The sequence below is a fragment of the Chiloscyllium plagiosum genome, unplaced genomic scaffold (assembly GCF_037043375.1).
Source record: "Chiloscyllium plagiosum isolate Xiang-an unplaced genomic scaffold, Cpla_swu_hap1 HiC_scaffold_3, whole genome shotgun sequence".
NCBI lineage: Eukaryota > Metazoa > Chordata > Chondrichthyes > Orectolobiformes > Hemiscylliidae > Chiloscyllium > Chiloscyllium plagiosum.
The window spans coordinates 45,678,364-45,699,962 of NW_028270141.1; the positions used below are offsets into that span (position 1 = coordinate 45,678,364).

The window sequence follows — 21,599 nt, forward strand, 5'->3', positions numbered from 1 at the left end:
TATGTTATTCCAGGACTTTTCCCCAGCTCTGATCCGAAAGAGGAAGGCATTCGACGAGGCGAAGAAGCGTTTAAGGGACTTAAATATTCAGTACTCCTTACGCTACCCAGCGACGTTACGCTTTAACCATGAAGGATCCATATATAACTTCGGATCGCCAGAAAAGGCTAAGGGATTCTTGGACTCTCTTAGATAAACTGTAAGACATAATGGATGTTGGTTTGCCTTTCCCCCCACTTTGGTTTATATCCCCTTTTTTTTCCTCTTACCTTACTGTTTAATATTATCATGGGGGGTGGGGAGAGGGATTTGATTTTCTCCCCCCCCCCCGGGGTTGTTTTCTTTTATTATTTTATGTATATATGAGGGATGTGTGTGTGTGTGTGTATATATATATATATATATACATATATATTCTAAAAGCTGGGGGGTTTGGTTAATGTTGGTGGGGGGAGGTGGTTACCTTATTCAATTTTACCTCTGTCTCTAGGAGCAGGGTTGTTTTCCCTTGTTATTTTGTATTATTATATTTAATTATTATTTGTCGAGGTGGTAATTTTATAGTTATATGTTTATATATGGTATTAACATTACCAAATATATCCAGGTGTTGGTATGGGTGTGGGTGGGTGCTCACTGTTAACTCGAGCTTTGTATTATATTTGAATTCTCCTCATTTTATTGAGGAGTGCCTGGGTCAAGGGTGGGGCATTGGTTGGGAGAGGATATGATGGACTTTTGGAGAGGAAGTGACACCCCCTGGGAACAAGGGGGAAAATCTCCACTTAGATACGTTTTATATTTTTTTTATTTAGAAATAGTTTTTTATTGTATTGTTGTGGGTGTATTAGAGAGGCTTTATTTTTGTAAATTTTATATGCTCTATGCTCGGGATGTTCTGGATAGGGTTCCCCCTCCCGAGGGGTGTTGGATTGGCCCCGGTGATTATGGTTGATCAGTTGGTTAAGTGGTGCACCTGGAATGTAAAGGGGAGTAATTCGCCAGTCAAAAGGAAGAAAATATTATCAAATCTTAAGAAGGAAAGGAGTTGATAATAGCTCTCCTACAGGAGACACACCTGTCGGATAAGGAACACTTGAAATTACGACAGGGTGGGTTTGATCAGGCCTTTTTTTCTTCTTTTAGCTCAAAAAGCAGGGGAGTTGTTATTCTTGTTCGAAAGAATTTCCCTTTCAAAATCCTAAAGCAGATAAAAGACGAATCTGGACGATATATTTTGATTAAAGCCCTTACAAATGGAGAGGAATATGGGATTTTAAATTTGTACTGCCACCCCCCCCCGGCACACCCCTTTAAATTTATAACGGAAGCCTTTTCAAAATTGATGGCTTTTGGTGCCCGTCATATAATTATAGGGGGAGACTTTAATTGTATTATGGATCCGGAAATAGATAGGATTCCCAAGAGTACTGCAGGAGTATCTCCGAGATCTGGACAATTGATGGATCTGAACAAAGAATTAGGATTAGTAGATATATGGAGAAGTCTTCATCCACAGGGCAGAGATTTTTCTTTCTACTCTAATCCACATAAATGTCATACCAGAATTGATATGTTTTTTGCCCCCTCGATTTTTTTAAATTCCATATCATCCTGTAAAATAGGTAGTATAGCAATTTCCGACCACGCTGCTGTATATATGGAAACTAAGGCGAGGAACAATGGGACATCCCCTCGGCATTGGCATATGGACCCCTTCTTAATGAAAGATAGTAAATTTGTAAAGTACTTCTCTCAAGAATTTAAAACTTTTTTAGAAATTAATTCAGGTACAGCTCGCAACCCGTCAATGATGTGGGAGACCATCAAAGCTTACACGCGAGGTTTGATCATCTCCTATTCAGCGACCCAGAAGAAATTGAAGGGGGAACAACAGCGTCTGCTTGAAGCTCGCTTAAAAGCAGCTGAAACAGCATACACTGATAGACCTTCTATTATTAAATTGCAAAGGATTACGGCTCTTAGGATAGCTCTAAACACGACGCTTACTCAAACGGCTAAGAGGGAAATATTATTTGCAAAACAAAGGTTATATGAATATGGCGACAAACCGGGTAGATACTTAGCATTTCTTGCAAAGAAAAAAAAAAGCCTCTCAGACTATTACGTCTATCAAGGAAAGTACGGGTATTTTGACTCATGATCATAAAAAGATTAATGCGATCTTTAGAGAATTTTATTCTGAGTTATATAAATCGCAGGATTGTGAAGATAGGACGAGGAGGATGCAGTCATTTTTAAAAAATTTGACCTTTCCAGACATAACTCCGGAACAAGTATCGGTCCTAAATGCTCCTCTTACAGTCCAAGAAATACTTGATGCAATTAGGCAACTTTAGAGTGGTAAGGCACCGGGCCCAGATGGTTTTCAAGCTGAATTCTATAAAGAATTTACAGAAATATTGGCTGGTCCACTTATGGACATGTATAACTATGCATATAGTCAGGGCTGTCTCCCGCCTTCGCTGAAAGAGGCAAATATCTCTCTTATCCTTAAAAAAGGAAAGGATCCAAAAGATTGTACATCATATAGACCAATATCCTTGCTAAATTTAGATTTTAAAATCTTTTCTAAAATGTTAGCACTGAGACTAGAAAGGATACTGCCACATATTATAAAGGAGGATCAGACGGGATTTATTAAGGGCCGTAGATCATCCAATAATATTAGAAGGGTTTTGAACATGATTCAAGCCTGTCATCAGGGAAAGATACCAGGAGTAGTGGTTTAATTAGACGCGGAAAAGGCATTTGATAGGGTTGAATGGTCATATTTGTTTTACACATTGGAAAGGTTTGGCGTTGGACAGGTGTTTACCAAATGGATCTCAACATTGTATAGTGATCCCAAAGCAGTTGTGGTTACTAATGGATTAGGTTCGGATAGCTTCAGTGTGGGTACGGGCTGCCGTCAGGGATGTCCCCTCTCGCCATTGTTATTTACGCTAATAATTGAACCACTAGCAGAAGCTATACGAGCTGATCCTAATATAACGGCCCCGAGGATTGGTACAGGTAAACATAAAATTACCCTTTATGCAGATGATGTTCTTCTATTCCTCAGTAATCCTCTGATGTCCGTACCTCGCCTAATCCAAGTTATTAATACATTTAGCGCATTCTCAGGCGATAAAATTAATTTTTCAAAATCGGAGGCTATGCCAATGGCTGGCCTTGCTATGATACCCCACTTAATGGACAGATCCCTTTTTCCCTTTCGTTGGTCCCTGGAGGGCTTCTTATATTTAGGCATTTTTATTACTCCGGTATTTGGTCAGTTGGAAAAGGCTAATTTTGTGCATTTACTGGAAAGGATAAGGCAGGACCTCCAGCGATGGGGAGACCTTCCACTTTCCTGGTTGGGTAGAATAGCACTAATCAAAATGAATGTCCTGCCCCGTCTCCTATATCCTATGAGAATGCTTCCGGTGATGCTGCCAAGGCTGGCTCTACGTAAATTATATGGCTGGCTGGGTTCCTTTATCTGGAATCATAGGCGGCCCCTCATTAAGCTGAAGAAGCTACAGCTTCCACAGACAAGGGGAGGATTGGATTTCCCAGACTTTAGGAAATATTAGTTAAGTTCCCTATTAAGTTACATAGCTGATTGGGTCTTGTCTGATCCACAATCAATCTGGTTGGACATCGAGGCCTCTCAAGTAAAATACCCACTTATTAACCTTTTATTTTCAGACAAGAGGAAAATCATTACAGATCACTGTAAAAACCCTATAATACTAAATACAATTAAGGCTTGGAATATAATGCGGCAAAATGAGGGCAACTCACATAAAACATCCCCCTATGCACCGATAGTGGGAGCATGGGGATTCCAACCGGGGTTCGCAGATGCCACTTTTAAACTCTGGAGATCCAGGGGTATCTCATGTTTAGGGGACCTATTTAAAGATGGGGTCCTGATGTCTTTTGAACAGCTGCGTCAGAAATTCAGATTACCTAATGGAGACCTCTTTCGATACTTCCAAATTCAAGATTATATACAGAAGAAGACTACGTTATTAGATAGTCTTTATAAATCAGAGAGAGAATGTAGTGTCCTATGACCAATGGGGGTATCTTCCGTCAGTACTATTTATCATTTACTACATGATGAAGTATCGGGAGATATGGATAATCTGCTTAAAACATGGGATCAGGATTTGGGACTAGAAATCTCTATAGAAACATGGAATGATATTTGGGAAAATGCTAGAAGAATTACTATCTGTAACAGAACCCAGGCTATCCAGCTGAAGATACTTCATAGGGCCCTTATAGCACCGGTTCGACTGGCAAAATTTAAGGCAGGAGCATCTCCAATGTGTCCTAAATGCAAAATAGAGGTGGGCACTCTTGTACATTGCCTATGGACCTGTCATAAGATCCGTAGATATTGGAATAAAGTAGCAAGTACCCTGACAGAAATTTTAGGAACGGAAATTAAAGTGGACCCTGTATCTCTCCTTTTGGGCTTTTCGAACTTTCCCTCCCTGGACACGTACGGGAAGAGACTATTTTCTATTCTTTCTTTCTGTGCAAGGAAAAATATTTTGGTGAACTGGGTAGCTGAGGGCCCCCCTGGACTTTCAAATTGGCACAGATTAATTATGGAATGTATTCCCCTTGACTTCCTCACAAATATGGTGCACCTAAAGACCGAATTATTTTATAAAATATGGCAGCCCTTTTTGAATTACATAAATACAGATATTTCGACTATCCTAACAAGGGCTTTTATTTAATTGAGATTACAAACCTGGCTGGTCCGGGGCACCTCGGGAGAGGAATCCCGCACGAATACGGGTTTTATTACATCTGATGTTAACACATTCAGAGCATGTAAGAGACTTAAAGATACACTCTGGTTAGTTGTAGGTTAGATTAGTAGATAGTTGAGTTTTGGTTTTTTTTCTTCTTTTTCGTTTTTTTTTCCCTGTCTCTTGTTAAATTTTGGCTATTGTATATTTGAGTTGATTGTATATTAATGTTTATATCTGAGAGTTTTGTTTATTTTTGTAAACTTGTAAAAATGTTAAATTTCTAATAAAAATATCTATTTAAAAAAAAAAGAATTCTCGTCAACAGCTTCCCAACCAACTGACGAGACTTACCAATCTATAGCTTCCTGGATTATCCCTATTTCCCATCTTGAGCAGGGGAACAACATTAGCAATTCACCAGTCCTCCAGGACTCATCCAGTGGCTAGTATGGATACAAAGACCTTGGTCAGGCTCCAGCAATCTCTTCTCTTGTCTCTTGCAGTAACCTGGGATAGGTACCATTGGGCCCTGCGGATGTACCCACCTCACTGCTCTTCAAGAGACCCAACACCATTTCTTCTTGATCTCAAAATGCCCTAGCGTATTAGCATGCCCCACACTAATCTCTTTCTTCTATATCCTTCTCCTCGGTGAATACTGATGCAAAGTACTCATTTAGGATCTTGCCCGCATCCTCTGGCTCCAAGCACAAGTTGCCTCTTTTATCCTTATCCTCTCCATAGTTATCCTCTTGATTTTAATGTATATATAGAAGATCTTGGGATTCTGTTTAACACTACTTGCCAAGGTCATTTCACAGACTCTTCTGCTCTCATGATTCCCTGCTTGAGTTCTTTCTCGCTTTACGTTCCTCACATGCCCTGTTTGATTATAACTTCTTAAACTTTATATATGCTTCTTTTTTGCCTTTCTTGGCAAGAGCATTTGGTGTCCACTAGCAAACACCATTTTCCATGACAGATGGTTACCCCAGGGTGTGGAATCCATCATTTTCCCCACCAGTGACATCTTGATTTGATCCTGTAGATGTCTTTTAAGTTATATTACCTTATGTTGCCTTTTTATTTATTTTTGATTTGCATAAATTTATTTCTTGGTTTTGAGAAAGGGTACTCAGATGCGTGTACATTTAGTTTTCCTAAAAGAGCATTTAGATTATATAGAGTAAACCAGTATTAGGGGGATTGTTTAGAGTGATGTTTGTGATAAGCAGTAGGTAGAAACTAGAATGCTTAGACAGACTGTGTGCACTTCACAAACAAACTTGGAGGTCCTCTAACAGGGAGGGCATTGTCAACGTCAGACTGGAAATTTTCCACAATCCTATATCAAATAGCAAAATCAACTCCATGGACATAAGTGCTGCTGTTAAACCTTCCACTGGAAAGGAAAGGTTATCTACCAACAGTTTTCCCTCAGCTGTCGCGCCCAGGAATGTGCGCCTCACTGAGGTCACATGTCAATTGGAGAATTGATAGCTCATGTGGTTCCACTACAGTTCTTTGTTCTGGACAGCAACCCTCAAGGTTGCTGTATTCTAATAAGTATTCTTATTCTAAAAGTTCAAGTTGTAAAATGTAAACCTTTTTTCTTTGACCAAAAAAGTGATCCCACTAATTGTAGTTCTCCAGACAAGAGGAAGTGCGACAGCACTTTTTAGGCTAGCTTTTCCAGTCCCCTCCTTAATCATAGTGAGCAGGGTTATCTTGAAGAGATCACAGATGCTATTGTCCAGACACTGTTCCAACACAGATATCCAACCACATTCATGCATCTATTACCAGTGCACAGAACAACCTCGTTATCCACAAATGAATTATCTGAATTTTGGATTATCCGAACAAGATCTCAAGATCCCGTAAAAATGTTACATCAAATCGGTGGAGGATATATCTAGCAAGACCCTTTGTTCCTGAATTGTGAATGTATATTCCTAGTAGTTGATTCTCCATGCTGTGAACGTGCATTCATAAAACTACCATTCAATGTCTCTGATTTTCAGTTCTCTCCAACTTAGTCATTTGCGCTCACGAAAGTGAAATGTCTGTGCAAGCCACTAGGTGGCACGTTTGTCAGCAAATCATTGCAAGCTGCAGCTAGTTTTGGAATTGCTTTATCTTTTGAAATTCTCACTCAAACAGGAAGGAACTTATCAAAACTCATTACATTTTACTTTCAGAAGAGGTTATTTATTCCACTTTACTGTGCTTTTGAATTTGTTTACCTCAGAGTTGCACACTATTTGCAATGATGCATGACTGAGTGGATAACACCATGATTTTATTTGTAAAATAATAAATTTTTAAGCAAAATAGAGTGTTTGTACACATTTTAATCGATTGAGTGAAATAAAAACTCCATAAACACTTTTTTTTACATAATTATGTTCAGTATGGCTTCCTTTGTTTACAATCAGATCAGTTATCCAAACAAAATAGTCCCCACCCGTCTCGGTAAAATAATCACGGTTGTTCTATGCATATTTTTGACTTTGCCAATTGTTATAAACTATGTGATTCACTAAAGTCCTTTAAGCAAGAATATCTGCCATCCTTACCTGGTCTGACCTACATGCGACTCTAGACCCACGATCATGCAATTGACTCTTAACTAGGGAATTAGGGATGGATAATAATTTTTTTCCTTTAAACAAATATTTTCTTAAAAATTAGCACACAAATTCAGAACTGTGGAGAGGACAGACAATTTTCAAGAACGCATAGGCTGGTGTAATGGACAAATGGCAGATGAAATTTAATGATGATGTTATACATTTTTGGTTAGAAGAATCAACAAAGGCAATATAAAAGATAATCTTCCAAAGAGATGCATGAAAAGAGGAATCTGGGGCTGTTTTTTCTCAGATGTTATTACACACCTCTGGAATAGGTGGGACTTGAATCTGGCCGTCCTGGTCCAGGGGTAGAGACACTGTCATTGCGCCAAAACAGGACTTTATATGTGCACTCATTGAAAGTGGCAAAGCAAATTGAAAAACTGATTAAAAAAGTATTAAGATCCTGGGATTAACAGAGGTAGAGTACACAAGAAAATTACAGGGAATGAGCAGAAAACACTGGTTTGACTTCAATTAGAGCAGCGTGTCTGATTAGCATCACACTTTTGGTAGGATGTCGCGTTGCCATAGTCTTACCAGACCAGAGGGACTTCTCTCATTAGAAGGAGGCAAGTGGTGGTGCTGAGGGCCAACAAACCTCAGACGAGGAAAGAGGTTGTGGAGGAGAGTCCTTCATGGTAACCTCAAAGCGGTGATGGGAATTAAACTCATGCTGTTGGCATCACACTACTCTGTAAACCAACAATCCAGCCGACTGAGCTAAACTGATTCCTCTGGAAGGATGCAAAGAGGTTTTGAAGAGTATGTAGCGAAGATTCATAACAGCGGTCTCAGGGATGAGATCTGTTTTGCAGATACTGTACATTGAAAAGCTCTTAAAGAGAAAAGGTTGAGAATAGATTTACACCAGCTTATGCCTTCTTGAAAAGGTTTGTTCAATATATTGTTTCAGTTGTATGACACTGTAATCTTTTGCTATAAATTCTGTGTATGATCCTGCTTCATCTGAGCAGCACTTCGAAAGCTAGTACTTTCAAATAAACCTGTTGGACTATAACCTGGTGTTGTGATTTTTTTACTTGTTGAAAATTGACTGTCCTCCTCAGTTCACAATTCTAGTGTTAACTTTTAAGAAAGTATTTGTTCAATTAGATCGTATCAGATCTGTTCAATTCCATTTACATGAGGAACTATTTGCGAAACGTTTCAGAGAACAGCTCTGGGACACCCGCACCAACCAACCCAACCGCCCAGTGGCTGAACACTAACTCGCCCTCCCACTCTGCCAAGGACATGCAGGTCCTTGGCCGCCTTCATTGCCGGGGGGGGGGGGGATATAGTAGGCTATGGGCCAAGTGCAGATAAATTGGATTTGCATAGTTTAGTTAGCACAGACATGGTGGGCTGAAAGGCCTGCTTCTATGGCTATGACATCCCATTGATTTAGCCTAATGTAATTTCTCCACCAGCAGCTGTTTGGTATACAGAACAACCTCAATTATCCAAATGAGGTGGGAATGGAGTATTTTGTTCAGATAACTGATTGCTCGGGTAACTGATCTGATCGTAAACAAAGGAAGCCATACTGAACATAATTATGTAAAAAAAAAAGCGTGGCTACAGAGTTTTAATTTCATTCAATTGATAAAATGTGTACAAACACTGAATATGGTTTAAAAATTCATGATATTTTACAAATAAAATCATTTCATGTAAATAAAATTCATGAGGTGGAGGTCGCTCCACATTCACTCCATTCGCTTAACATTCACTCCATTCTGACAAAGAACCATGACAAACTTTCTTACCATCTCCATTTCTCTCTAAATGCCTCACTTTCCATTGTCTGAAGATATAAAAATTACCAAATGGCAGCTCTCTTCAAACAACAGATACTTGCATGAATGCACATTTGCCTTTTGTAGCTGTCACTCTCTAGTTTACTGCTCCATTCAGCAACATTCATCACAAATTGATCTCTATTCTACCTTAAACATGCACCTGGTCTTTTGGCAGTCATACTTCCAGGACTTCAACCATTACATTCTCCTTTCACATCGCCCAGTAAACACTTTCCCATTTCACCCACAGCCATATCTTTAGTTGGCTTTATTATTTTGTTGCCATTCTTTTCACAAGAATATCCTTCTCATATAAAACGATAAGATGTAGGAACAGAACTAAGGCATTCAGTCCATTGAATCTGCTCTTACATTCAGTGTGATCTACCGTCGATCTGATAATCAACTCCATTTTCCTGCCTTTTCTCCATACCCTTGATTTCCTTAATGATTTTTTAAAAATCTGTTGATTTCAGTCTCTCTTAATGGCCAATCCTCAAAACTTCCTGCAGTAAAGAATTCCACAGATTCACTACCCTCAGAGAAATTGCTCACCTGTCTTAAAAACGTGTGACCACTTATTGAAATTATGCACTCTGGTCCTAGACTTTGCCACAAGGGGAAACAACCAGTCAAGTTGCATAAAAATCTTACATACTTCAATAATGTCACCTCTCAGTCTTCTATATTCCAAGGTGTACAGGCCCAATCTTATCAACCTCTCCTCATAAGACAGTCCTTCCAAAGCTGGCATCAGTCTGGTGAACGCAGTGGACTGCATTCAATGCCAGTATAGCTTTCCTTAGATAAAGAGCCCAAAACTATTCACAGTACGCCAGCTATGGTCAGACAAGTGCTTTGTATACTTTTAACTAAACCTCTCTACTTTCACACTCTATTCTCTTTGAAATAAAGGTCAACATTTCATTTCTTTTCCTTATTACCACTTGAACTTGGATACTAGCTTTCTATAATTCCTAAATCTTCCTGTTCTGTAACCTTATGCAGTTTCTCTCTTTAAATACTATTTAGCTCCACTATTCTTACTGTAAAGTGTGCACTTCACATTTCCCCACATTTATTCCATTTGTGGAGTTTCTGTTCACCGACCTAACCTGGCTATATCCCTGACTTCTCTCTTATCTGTAAAGGTTTCCTTCCTCTAGGTTACAAATCCTCTTATGATTTTCTGTTTGCACCAACACTTACACTTCAACTTTGCACAAAACGGAAAAACTATGAAAACCAAGGAACAATGTCATGTGAAGTCTCATCCTGGCCATAAAAAAGTCACTAACAACAATTTTTTGGACTATTTCGAGTTATTTGAATCAAAGAAAATGCTGCAAAGAAAATTAAACTGCATTTTGAAAATTAACTGATCTCCTGTGCCATGTTCTTTTGAACAGTATAGCCAATGCAGATGAACAAAAGCAGAAGTAGGCCATTTGGTTCTTTGAGTCTCCATCTAATCAAATCATAGCTGATATTCTAACTTAACACAATTTCCCGACATTATCTCCATTTCCCTTTATGGCTTCAATTCCTAGAATCGATTAATTACTGATTTGAACATAATCACGACATCGCCCGGCCTAGGTTGAGAATTCCAAAAATTCACTATCGCAGGTGGGGAAAAAAGCCTCCTCATACACAATCTTAAATGGGCACTATTATTATTTTGAGACTGTATCTCCTGGTTCCAAACACTCAGCTAGGGGAAACATTTCTCCTGCAACTACGGTGTCAACCCCTGTAAGAATTTTATATATCCTAATGAAGTCACTTTTCATTTTTCTGATCGAGAGAGAATACAGACGTTGAGTGTGGGGCTGGAAAAACACAGCCAGTCAGGCAGCACCCGAGGAGCAGGAGAATCAACATTTTGAGCATAAGCCCTTCATCAAGGCAAACATGATTTCCCTTTCATTAATCTGTGCTCGCAACCCAATCCCACTATTAGTTAAGTATCCAGTTGTAAAACCCTTTACAATACATTATAAAGATTTCCATATTCCTGATGTCTCCCTCTAATTTAAATAGAGAGGTTGCTACCCTTCAAACTGCAGAATCTATTGAATTTTGGAAAACAGTCACAACTCCGCTATCTCTTTAGCTACCTCTTTAAAAATTTAGAATAGTTCATAAGCTCCAGGGGAATTTGCCAATTTTCAGTCCCATGTAACATATCTAACAGTTGATGTTTGAGGTCTCTGCTCAAAGCCATGAATATTCTCTCTCATTTCAGGGACACTTTTTTTGCTTCATTTCCACTCTTCAATATTCCTTTCCTTAGGGCAGCAGTCACATACCATTATCATTCTGTTACCTATATTAAACTACACACTTACTGATGAAAGATCAGCAGACTGAAAGGTTAGCTCATTTGTTTATTTGATCATAGATGTTGTCTGACCTGTTAAGTGTTTGCATGCATTATTTTTACTATTTTGGCCTCATCTACCAGAAAGGGGCAGAGACCAAGTCAGTGACAAACAAACATCACTGGATTCGAAACGTTAATGCTTTCTCTCCACAGATGCTACCAGACCTGCCGTGTTTTCCCAACAACTTCTGGTATTGTTTCTGATTTCCAGCATCCGCAATTCTATGGGCTTTTTTAAAAAAAAACAATACGTAATGAGGACAAATTATTCTGCCTTGTTTGGAGTAAATATTGAAGAGCCACAAAACTGATACAGAAGTGGAGGATGTCACTTCCACCCATCCCATTAACAGAAAGTGTATTAGCTAGACGTTTAAGTAAAACAAAACTGTACTGGTACAAATGATTTGTAAAGGTACATTACAACCCGGGGGGAAGGGGGGGGGGGGAGCGGTGGAATCAAGGAAAGACAAAGTTGCCAACCATGCCTAACTTTTCCGGGTTCAGGTATCAAAGCATTTGTTTATTTTATAACAGGGTAATGGAATATAGCAATTCTAACCCTGACCCAACTAAACAATGCTGAAGTACCTGTTGCAGCCGAGCACAACCATACAGAAGCGGTATATCAATCGGTACACTGAGCGACCGCCGGCTAGAAGCTTCTGGAGGCAGCACAAATGACCAGGCACGGGTGCGCGGTTGTGGAAGGCTAAAGGGGCGCAGGCGCGTCGGGTAGGAACTGAAGTTAATGGCGCAGGCGTAGAGTATCGGGGCGCTTTCTCCGGCGGGAGTATTTCGAGCTGAGCTGTGTCAGGTGACGCGATTCACCTGGCAGCCATTTCGCGACGTGTTCAAGACAAAATGGCGGTGCTGCTTGAAACAACACTGGGAGATTTGGTGATCGATTTGTACACGGAGGAGAGGCCTAGGGGTCAGTGGTAATTTGGAGAGGCAGTTTTCATTGCAAATTTCTCCCTTCTTGTTAGGATGATTCATATTCTTTAAACAGAAGTTCTGAAACGGGGAGGTGAAGTCTCTTAACGGCTTTACATATTTTCTACAACATCTTAAGATTTGAAGACATCTCAAAACACTGCATAGCCTCTTCACTATTTTTGAAGTGTAGTCACTGTTGTAATTTACGCACATGCTCCTACAAATATCAGTGAGGTGATGACCAGCTAATTTCATTGATGTTAACTGACATATTTGGCTACCGGGGAGAACACCCCTATTATTCGAAACAGTGGCCACTTTTGCATATCTCTGAAGGGCAGTGAGGGACTCAGTTGGACAGAAGCACCATGTTGCAGTGTTCGTTTGGATGATTGAGACCTGAACCCACGATCTCCCGACTTGAGGTGAAAGAGAAAGATTCGCAGAATTATAGTTTTGTTTTAAAACGCACTGGCGACTGTGCCCCAAATCATTTCACATTGGAAATCATGTTAAAGCTGACCTGAAGGCACATTATTTCTTTAAAGCTTGATGCAGTTCAAAGATGGAACTTATGACATTTCTGTAGTGTTTCATACGTGCAGGATTTGTCTCAGTGGTGTGGTGCGCGGTTGTGGAAAGAGTTTAAAAAGTCCTATGAAGATAAGGGAGTTGTGAAAAAGCAATGAGGCATTTGAAACGAGGAGGGAGGTTGAGGAATATGAAGAAACCAAAGAACAGTTACATTGGTGAAAGATTGTTCAAAATAATAGATCAGGGTTTCTGAAATATCAGTAATCATCTATGTCCTAAAATGTGATTTGTTGGTGTTGGATTGGAGTGAACAAAGTTAAAAATCACACACCAGGTTATAATCCAACAGGTTTATTTGAAAGAACAAGCTTTCAAAGTGCTAATTACCTGACGCAGGAGCAGACCTCTGAAATTTTGTGCTTTCATTTAAGCCTGTTGGACTATAACCTGGTGTTGTGATTTTTAATTAGTTAATGTGAAATAATTTTGAGCTTAACTTTTACATATTTTTGTTTGTAGCCTGCTTGAATTTTTTGAAGCTTTGTAAGATCAAGTATTATAACTATTGCCTCATCCACAATGTTCAGGTGAGTTTCCACTAGTTTTTACATTCTTTAAACCTTGTACATTTTCCCAAAGAAGTTCTTCATAAATTGTTTGATCTAATATCTTGTAATTTATTCATGTTATTTATTATTAATGGATCACATAGAACTGGGTAGTGTGGCACATTGGCTTTTTTAAAATTCAAGGGTGTGGGTATTATTAGCTGGTCCAACGCTTATTGCCAAATCTGGTCACCATTGAGCAAGTGAGCTGCTTTTTTTTGAATCTCTAGTCCGTTAGAGTGAGTTCCAGGATTTTGACACAGCAACACTAAAGGAAGAATGGCATATTTCTAAGTCAGTGGCTTGGAGGGGAACTTGCAGCTGGTGGTTGTCCCAGGTATTTGGTCCTTGCCTTATTAGATGGTAATGATTGTTGGTTTGGATGGTGCTATTGAAGTTCTGTAATATATCTTGTAGATGCTGCTACTGAGCATCAATGGTGAAGGGAGTGAATATTTATGAACATGGTGCAGTCAAGCAGTATGCTTTGTTCTGGATGTTGTTCAGCTTCTTGAGCATGTGAGTGGGGCTTCTTCCACCACACTCTTGACTTGTGCCTTGTAGATGGCTGTGGGGAGTCAGGAGATGAGTTACTTGCTGCAGCATTCCGAGCCTCTGACCTACTTTGCAGCCACAGTATTGATAGCTAGTTCAGACAGTGCCTGTTCAATGGTAATCTTCTGAGGTGTTGATATTTGGGGTTCAGCGATGACAATGCTGGGAATGGTTAGGTTCTCTCTAATTGGAAATGGTCAATGTGAGAGACTTGTTGTTTGCCATCTTGTCAGCGCAAATCTGTGTAATAAAGTTTGGACAATAATTGCTGACCTACCTAATGATGCCCACATCCCATGAATAAAAACAAATGCTAATATGCTGCACTATCTAATCCTCCAAATGCAGCAATATTTAATATCAGTAGAGACGTGACCTGCTTATAATTTTAGTAAAGCTCAAATGGATATGTGAACCAGGGTGAGTTTGCCAAATATTTACAAAATAGTCACTTGATCTGTGGAGAACACTTAGAATCTCTTAGATTTAGTTTTTCATTGTCCATGGTCAGCGCCAGCAATGCCCTTTGTCTCATCTTGGCCACCCAGCCTTCCTTACCTGATCCCGCCTCCTGCTCCCAACTGCCCCTGCTCAGTCTCTGTGACGTCCGACTGGTCCCTACCCACCCCGCTTGCCTGCCATTTTCCAAACTGGCCTCTCTACCTTCCAACCTGTCCCCTCCCACCAATATAATCCCATCGATCTACCAACTCCCTCCTGCCTATTTCATGCTGACCTACCTGCTAGCTCCGCCCCAGCCCCTCATGCCCTTTTCAAGCCACGCTGTCCCTCCTTCCCATTCCATGTCATTCACTCTTGCCCCTCCTACCAGCCGTCCCACCATCCCCCATTCCAACATGGCCCTCACAACCCAACCAACCCCGATTCAACACTGCTGCCTTCTATCTGAACCCCATCATTCCCACACCACCAAATTCCTACCCCCTCCCCAGTTCCAAATATGCCCAGCGCCACCTCCCATTCCAAACACACCATCCGAAACCTCCCGTTCCAACCCTGCATACTCGCCGTCCATCCTCTGTTCCCACCCCACCCTGTCCTCCCTCCCCATCTCCTGCTCCCTCCCTGGCCCACCACACCTTCACACCCGCCCCTGTCACCACCCTCCCTCCCTGTACCCACCCTGCCTTGCCTGCCCACCCTACCTCCCTCGTTCCCACCCTGCCCGCCTAACATCCCCCGCTCCCACCTCGCCCAACCCGCCCTCCCGCCCCCTCCCCGCCGTTGCCGCTCCAAACGCCCCCTCCCCACCCCCTCCCCGCCGTTCCCGTCCCTCCCCGCCGTTCCCGCCCCCAACCCGCCGTTCCCGCCCCCAACCCGCCCTCCCGCCCCCACCCCGCCGTTCCCGCCCCCACCCCGCCGTTCCCGCCCCCAACCCGCCCTCCCCGCCCTCCCCGCCCTCCCCGCCCCCAACCCGCCCTCCCCGCCCTCCCCGCCCTCCCCCGCCCTCCCCGCCCCCAACCCGCCCTCCCCGCCCCCAACCCGCCCTCCCGCCCCCACCCCGCCCTCCCGCCCCCTCCCCGCCCTCCCGCCCCCTCCCCGCCCTCCCGCCCCCTCCCCGCCGTTCCCGCCCCCTCCCCGCCGTTCCCGCCCCCTCCCCGCCGTTCCCGCCCCCTCCCCGCCGTTCCCGCCCCCTCCCCGCCGTTCCCGCCGCCGTTCCCGCCCCCTCCCCGCCGTTCCCGCCCCCTCCCCGCCGTTCCCCGCCCCGAACCCGCCCTCCCGCCCCCTCCCCGCCGTTCCCGCTCCGAATCCGCCGTTCCCGCTCCGAACCCGCCCTCCCGCCCCCTCCCCGCCGCCCCCTCCCCGCCGTTCCCGCCCCGAACCCGCCCTCCCGCCCCCTCCCCGCCGTTCCCGCCCCGAACCCGCCCTCCCGCCCCCTCCCCGCCGTTCCCGCCCCGAACCCGCCCTCCCGCCCCCTCCCCGCCGTTCCCGCCCCGAATCCGCCCTCCCGCCCCCTCCCCGCCGTTCCCGCTCCGAATCCGCCGTTCCCGCTCCGAACCCGCCCTCCCGCCCCCTCCCCGCCGTTCCCGCCCCGAACCCGCCCTCCCGCCCCCTCCCCGCCGTTCCCGCCCCCTCCCCGCCGTTCCCGCCCCGAACCCGCCCTCCCGCCCCCTCCCCGCCGTTCCCGCTCCGAACCCGCCCTCCCCGCCGTTCCCGCTCCGAACCCGCCCTCCCGCCCCCTCCCCGCCGTTCCCGCTCCGAACCCGCCCTCCCGCCCCCTCCCCGCCGTTCCCGCCCCCTCCCCGCCGTTCCCGCCCCCTCCCCGCCGTTCCCGCCCCCTCCCCGCCGTTCCCGCTCCGAACCCGCCCTCCCGCCCCCTCCCCGCCGTTCCCGCCCCCTCCCCGCCGTTCCCGCCCCCTCCCCGCCGTTCCCGCCCCCTCCCCGCCGTTCCCGCCCCCTCCCCGCCGTTCCCGCCCCCTCCCCGCCGTTCCCGCCCCCTCCCCGCCGTTCCCGCCCCCTCCCCGCCGTTCCCGCCCCCTCCCCGCCGTTCCCGCCCCCTCCCCGCCGTTCCCGCTCCCTCCCCGCCGTTCCCGCTCCGAACCCGCCCTCCCGCCCCCTCCCCGCCGTTCCCGCCCCCTCCCCGCCGTTCCCGCCCCCTCCCCGCCGTTCCCGCTCCGATCCCGCCCTCCCGCCCCCTCCCCGCCGTTCCCGCTCCGATCCCGCCCTCCCGCCCCCTCCCCGCCGTTCCCGCTCCGATCCCGCCCTCACGCCCCCTCCCCGCCGTTCCCGCTCCGATCCCGCCCCCTCCCCGCCGTTCCCGCTCCGATCCCGCCCCCTCCCCGCCGTTCCCGCTCCGAACCCCGCCCCCTCCCCGCCGTTCCCGCTCCGAACCCGCCGTTCCCGCTCCGAACCCGCCGTTCCCGCTCCGAACCCGCCCTCCCGCTCCCTCCCCGCCGTTCCCGCTCCGAACCCCGCCGTTCCCGCTCCCAACCCGCCGTTCCCGCTCCCAACCCGCCGTTCCCGCCCCCTCCCCGCCGTTCCCGCCCCCTCCCCGCCGTTCCCGCCCCCTCCCCGCCGTTCCCCGCCCCCTCCCCGCCGTTCCCGCCCCCGAACCCGCCGATCCCGCCCCCGAACCCGCCGATCCCGCCCCCTCCCCGCCGTTCCCGTTACAAACCTGACCTCCCGCTCCAACTCCATCCACCAACCCTTTCTGTTCCATCCCCATTCTCCTGCTCGCCATTTCCATTCTATCTCTGCCCTCACGCATACCCGCCCTTCCCTTTCCATCTCCATCCACCCACCCATCCTTCTCGTTCCATCCCCATCCTGCTGCCCATTTGCCCTTCCTGTTCCATCCTCATCCTCCTGCCCACTCACCCTTTCCGTTGCATCCATGCCCATCCACGTCCCCACCCTTCACGTTTCATCTCCGTCCACCCACCCTCTCTTCCCGTTCCATACCCCCCTCCTGCCCACTCCCCCTTCCTGTTCCATCCCCGTCCTCCTGTCCGCCTTCCCATTCCATCTGAGCTACATGTCTCCACCTTCCCCTCTCTAACATACCATTGCCGATCCCCCCCTCAAAACACTTCCCCTCTCTCTTTCCAAGCCCTATTTTACCTCTAACGTGCTCCCCCCCCCCCCCCCCCCCCCCCCCGCCATCAGTTCCAAGAGGCGCAAAATGGGGGAGGGGGAGAGGACAGTGATGGGGGGAAGGAATAGATGAATATGAAAATATTAATTAATACTTTAGTACTTGTGTATAGGTCTAATCATTTGTCATTTATTACATTCTAATATGTTTTGTAACAGAGGGACTTTGTTATACAGACTGGTGACCCAACTGGCAGTGGTCGTGGAGGAGAATCCATTTTTTGGTTGGTGCCTTTCAAATATTTTAATTGAGTCAATAGCTGAATCATATTTTGATTCTAACCAGAATCTTGCTAAATGATACCATCAGCATTTCCTGTTGACATCCAATAAAGTTTCAGTAGCTGCATTGAGTGAAGATTACAAGTGGGCTGCAGGTAACATTATTGCTACTGGTTATGGGTTCAAATAAATCCCTGAGTGCATAATCTTGCCAGACACTCCAGTGCAGTAGTAAGGAAGTATACCACTTGTTTGAAGTGTTGTCTCTCAAGTGATGAGTTAATTGCTGTCTGCCTGTGTTGGTGGACAAAAAGGATGCCTTGTTAGTATTGGAAGACCAGCCCTGGTTTCCTGCCCTACACCCATTTGCCAGATAGCTTTGAAACCATGTTATATCGCTTCTTTATCATAATGCCCCAAGAACTTCACATGGTTGCCAGCACAATGTCATGCTATTAATCTCATTCATGCGACCTGTGATGTGTGCAAATCACTACCACATAACCACACTGACTACACTTGAACAGTGGACTGCCAACTAATAAGAATTCAAAGTGGGATGTGTGACACAGCGTACAAACAAGAAAGAAAATTCAAAAGATGGCTGGACTGAGGAAAATGTTAGACTGGGAGTCCTACAATTAGGCAAGGATAAACTGTGGTGCATTTAATTCCACAATTGAACTTGCGATCTCCATAAGACCGTAAGACATAGGAGCAGAAATTAGATCATTCGGCCTATCGAGTGCTCCGCCATTCAATCATGGCTGATAGATTTTTCAACCCTATTTTCCCACTTTCTCCCTCTACCCTTTCATCATCTTGGCAATCAAGAAGTTACATATTTCTGTTGTAAATATACTCAATAACCTGGCCTCCACAGCCTTCTGTGGCGATAAATGCCACAGATTCACCACTGACTAAATACATTTCTCCTTGTCTCTGTCTAAAGGGTCTTTCCTTTACTCTAAGGTCATGCCCTTGTGTCCTTGTCTCTCCTGCCAATGGAAACATCTTCCCAATGTCCACTCTGTTCAGTATTCTGAAAGTTTCAATCAGATTCCCTCCTCATCCTTCTGAACTCCATTGAGTATAGTCCCAGAGTCCTCAAATATTCCTCATATGCGAAGCCTTTCATTCCTGGGGTCATTCTTGTGAAATTCTTCTGGGCCTGCTCCAGAGTCAATACATCTTTCCTAAGGTATGGAGCCCAAAATTGCTCAATATTCTAAATGTAGTCTGACCAGAGTCTTTTCAAGCCTCAGAAGTACATCCAGGAAATTGTAAACAAAACACCTTCTGCCATTCTTTAAAGTTTTGTAATTTATATTCTCATCATTCAGTTTCATTTCTCGACAAAAAGGTTGGTAGACAATAGTTATGGAGCAACAAATTAAGAGGATCTATTAAATACTAAAGCAATAGTAATAACCTAGGCAATGATTTACAAGTTACACATGGCCTTTACTATCCAGAGCTGCTTGGACACAGATGGTAATTCTAGTAGAAAAACAAAGTATTGCAGGTGCTGGATTCCAAAAATAAAAAAAGTGGAAGAATGGAGGACAGGAAAAAAATTGTGGCTGGAAGAGCTGTTCCTTTTCTGACCTATTCTGAGTTGGAGCTGATTTCCTCACATTCTAGGAGCATTAGTTACTGGTTTATAAGCTGTTGCATTGTTTTGGAACTTGGTGGGGGAGAAAAGTCAAAACAATGGCACTTTAAAAAAGGATGAAGGCAAACAAAGATAGTGACTACATGGAAAGTGATTTAAATGGGGAAAGAAACCTGCACTACTGTCTGACCCGGCAGTGAATCTGCACAGCTACTGCCTCTGCTGTTAGATTTTCAAATATCTCTGGACGTCAGAGTCTGTCTAAGAAAAATTACCAAACAGCAAAGTTCACAGCTGACCTTGGAGAAATCAGAGAGAGCTCACAGCAGAGGAGCAGCTATGTGTCTTTTTAAATTGTAACATTACTGTTCATTTTGTAAAGCTACAGTAGTGAGCATTGTGGATTTTTTTTTACGATATGCTTTATTGAGATGTGTCTCTTGATTAAACTTTAAAAATATAAAACATAGGTATTAGCCTTGAGCAGTTTTTTTTCTTAAGCAATAAGACTGTGCTATTTTCTGGATCTGTTGATTGTTAAGGTGCAAAGCTGACTTCAGTAGAGTGATGTGTTCTTCGAGTCAGATGTGGGAGATCAGGGAGAGATTCCATGTTACTGATGATTATGTCTGCAGGAAGTATGTTTAGATGTAAATCCTATCTGATAGTATGGATCGGTTGGAGCAGCTGTTAGAGGCAATGAGGAATTTACAGGAGTTGGAATTTAATGGGTGGCAGTTGTCAGAAGGGAGAAAAACAGTAGATACAGTCAGGTAGATGGGTTACCTCCAGGAAAGGAAGGAGAGGGAAGTAGATCTTGTGGCTATCCCCATCTCAAATAAGTGTGCTGTTTTGGAAAATGTAGGGGTGATGGACTCTTGGGAATGTAGCACAGACAACCAGGTTTCTGGTACCAAGACACACACTAATGTCATGAGGGGTACATCCAGTTCCAAGCGATCGATTATGATAGGGGACTCTCCAGTCAGAGACAGACGTTTTTGTGGTTGACAGCGAGAATCCAGAATAGTGTGTGGCCTCTCTGGTGCCAGAATCAGGTATATCTTCGATAGGGTGCAGAATATTCTCAAAGAGGAGAGGGACCAGCAGAAGGTCATTGTACATATTGGAACTAATGACATAGGAAAAGAAAAGGATGAGATCCTGAGGACAGAATATAGGAAGTTAGGCAGGAATTTAAAGAGGAGGTTCCTCGAGGATAGTAATATCTGGATTACTCCTGGTATTATGAGCTAGTGAGGATAGGAATCGGAAGAGAGAGCAGATGAATGGATGGCTGAGGAACTGGTGCAGGGAAAAAGGATTCACATTTTTGTATCATTGGAATCTCTTCTGGGGTAGATGTGACCTGTTTAAGAAGGACAGACTGGACCCGAATTGGAAGGGGACTAATACCCTGGCAGGCAGATTTGCTAGCACTGTTTGGGAGGATTTAACCTGGTAAGGTTGGAGGACTCTGAGATAGTGAAAAAAGAGATCATTCTGAGATTGATAGAGTTGGGAAAAGGAGCTAGTCAAACAGGCAGGGACAAAGCAGAGAACAAGGTAGGACTGATAAATTGAACTGCATTAATTTCAATACAAGAGGCCTCACAGGGAAGGCAGATGAACACAGGGCATAGTTGGGAACATGGGACTGGATATCATAGCAATTATAGTGATGTGGCAGCTTAATGTTCCAGCGTATAGATTCTATAGGAGGAGAGAAAGTGGGGCAAAAGAGGAGGGGAGTAGTGTTTTTGATAAAGGATAATGTTATGGCTGTATTTAGTGAAGATACCTTCAGGGAAGTTATTTGGATGGCACTGAGAAATAAGAAAAGGATGATCACCTTATTGGGATTGTACTGTAGACCCCCAATAGTCAGCAGGAAATTGAGAAA

General features: G+C 44.6%; 2 protein-coding genes across 9 annotated transcripts in view; one reads left to right on the plus strand and one right to left on the minus strand.

Moving 5' to 3' along the window:
• LOC122542930 (katanin p60 ATPase-containing subunit A1-like) overlaps nt 1-12,350 on the minus strand; it is a 47,530-nt gene extending 35,180 nt beyond the window's left edge. For 2 of the 5 annotated variants that reach the window (XM_043681091.2, XM_043681097.2), the window contains exon 1: nt 12,200-12,326. The gene's annotated coding sequence lies outside the window, so the exon portion shown is untranslated. Of the gene's footprint in view, nt 1-12,199 lie in introns of all 5 variants that reach the window. The other 3 variants (XM_043681078.2, XM_087979061.1, XM_087979067.1) reach the window with 3 other exon arrangements.
• Nucleotides 12,351-12,397: 47 nt separating this feature from the next.
• ppil4 (peptidylprolyl isomerase (cyclophilin)-like 4) overlaps nt 12,398-21,599 on the plus strand; it is a 55,274-nt gene continuing 46,072 nt past the window's right edge. Inside the window, exons 1-3 of one of the 4 annotated variants that reach the window (XM_043681117.2) lie at nt 12,398-12,542; nt 13,601-13,668; nt 18,037-18,083. In XM_043681117.2, coding sequence (XP_043537052.2) covers nt 12,473-12,542; nt 13,601-13,668; nt 18,037-18,083 — 185 coding nt within the window. In that variant the 5' untranslated portion in view covers nt 12,398-12,472. Of the gene's footprint in view, nt 12,543-12,813; nt 12,973-13,600; nt 13,669-18,018; nt 18,084-21,599 lie in introns of those variants that run through there. The other 3 variants (XM_043681109.2, XM_043681125.2, XM_087979102.1) reach the window with 3 other exon arrangements.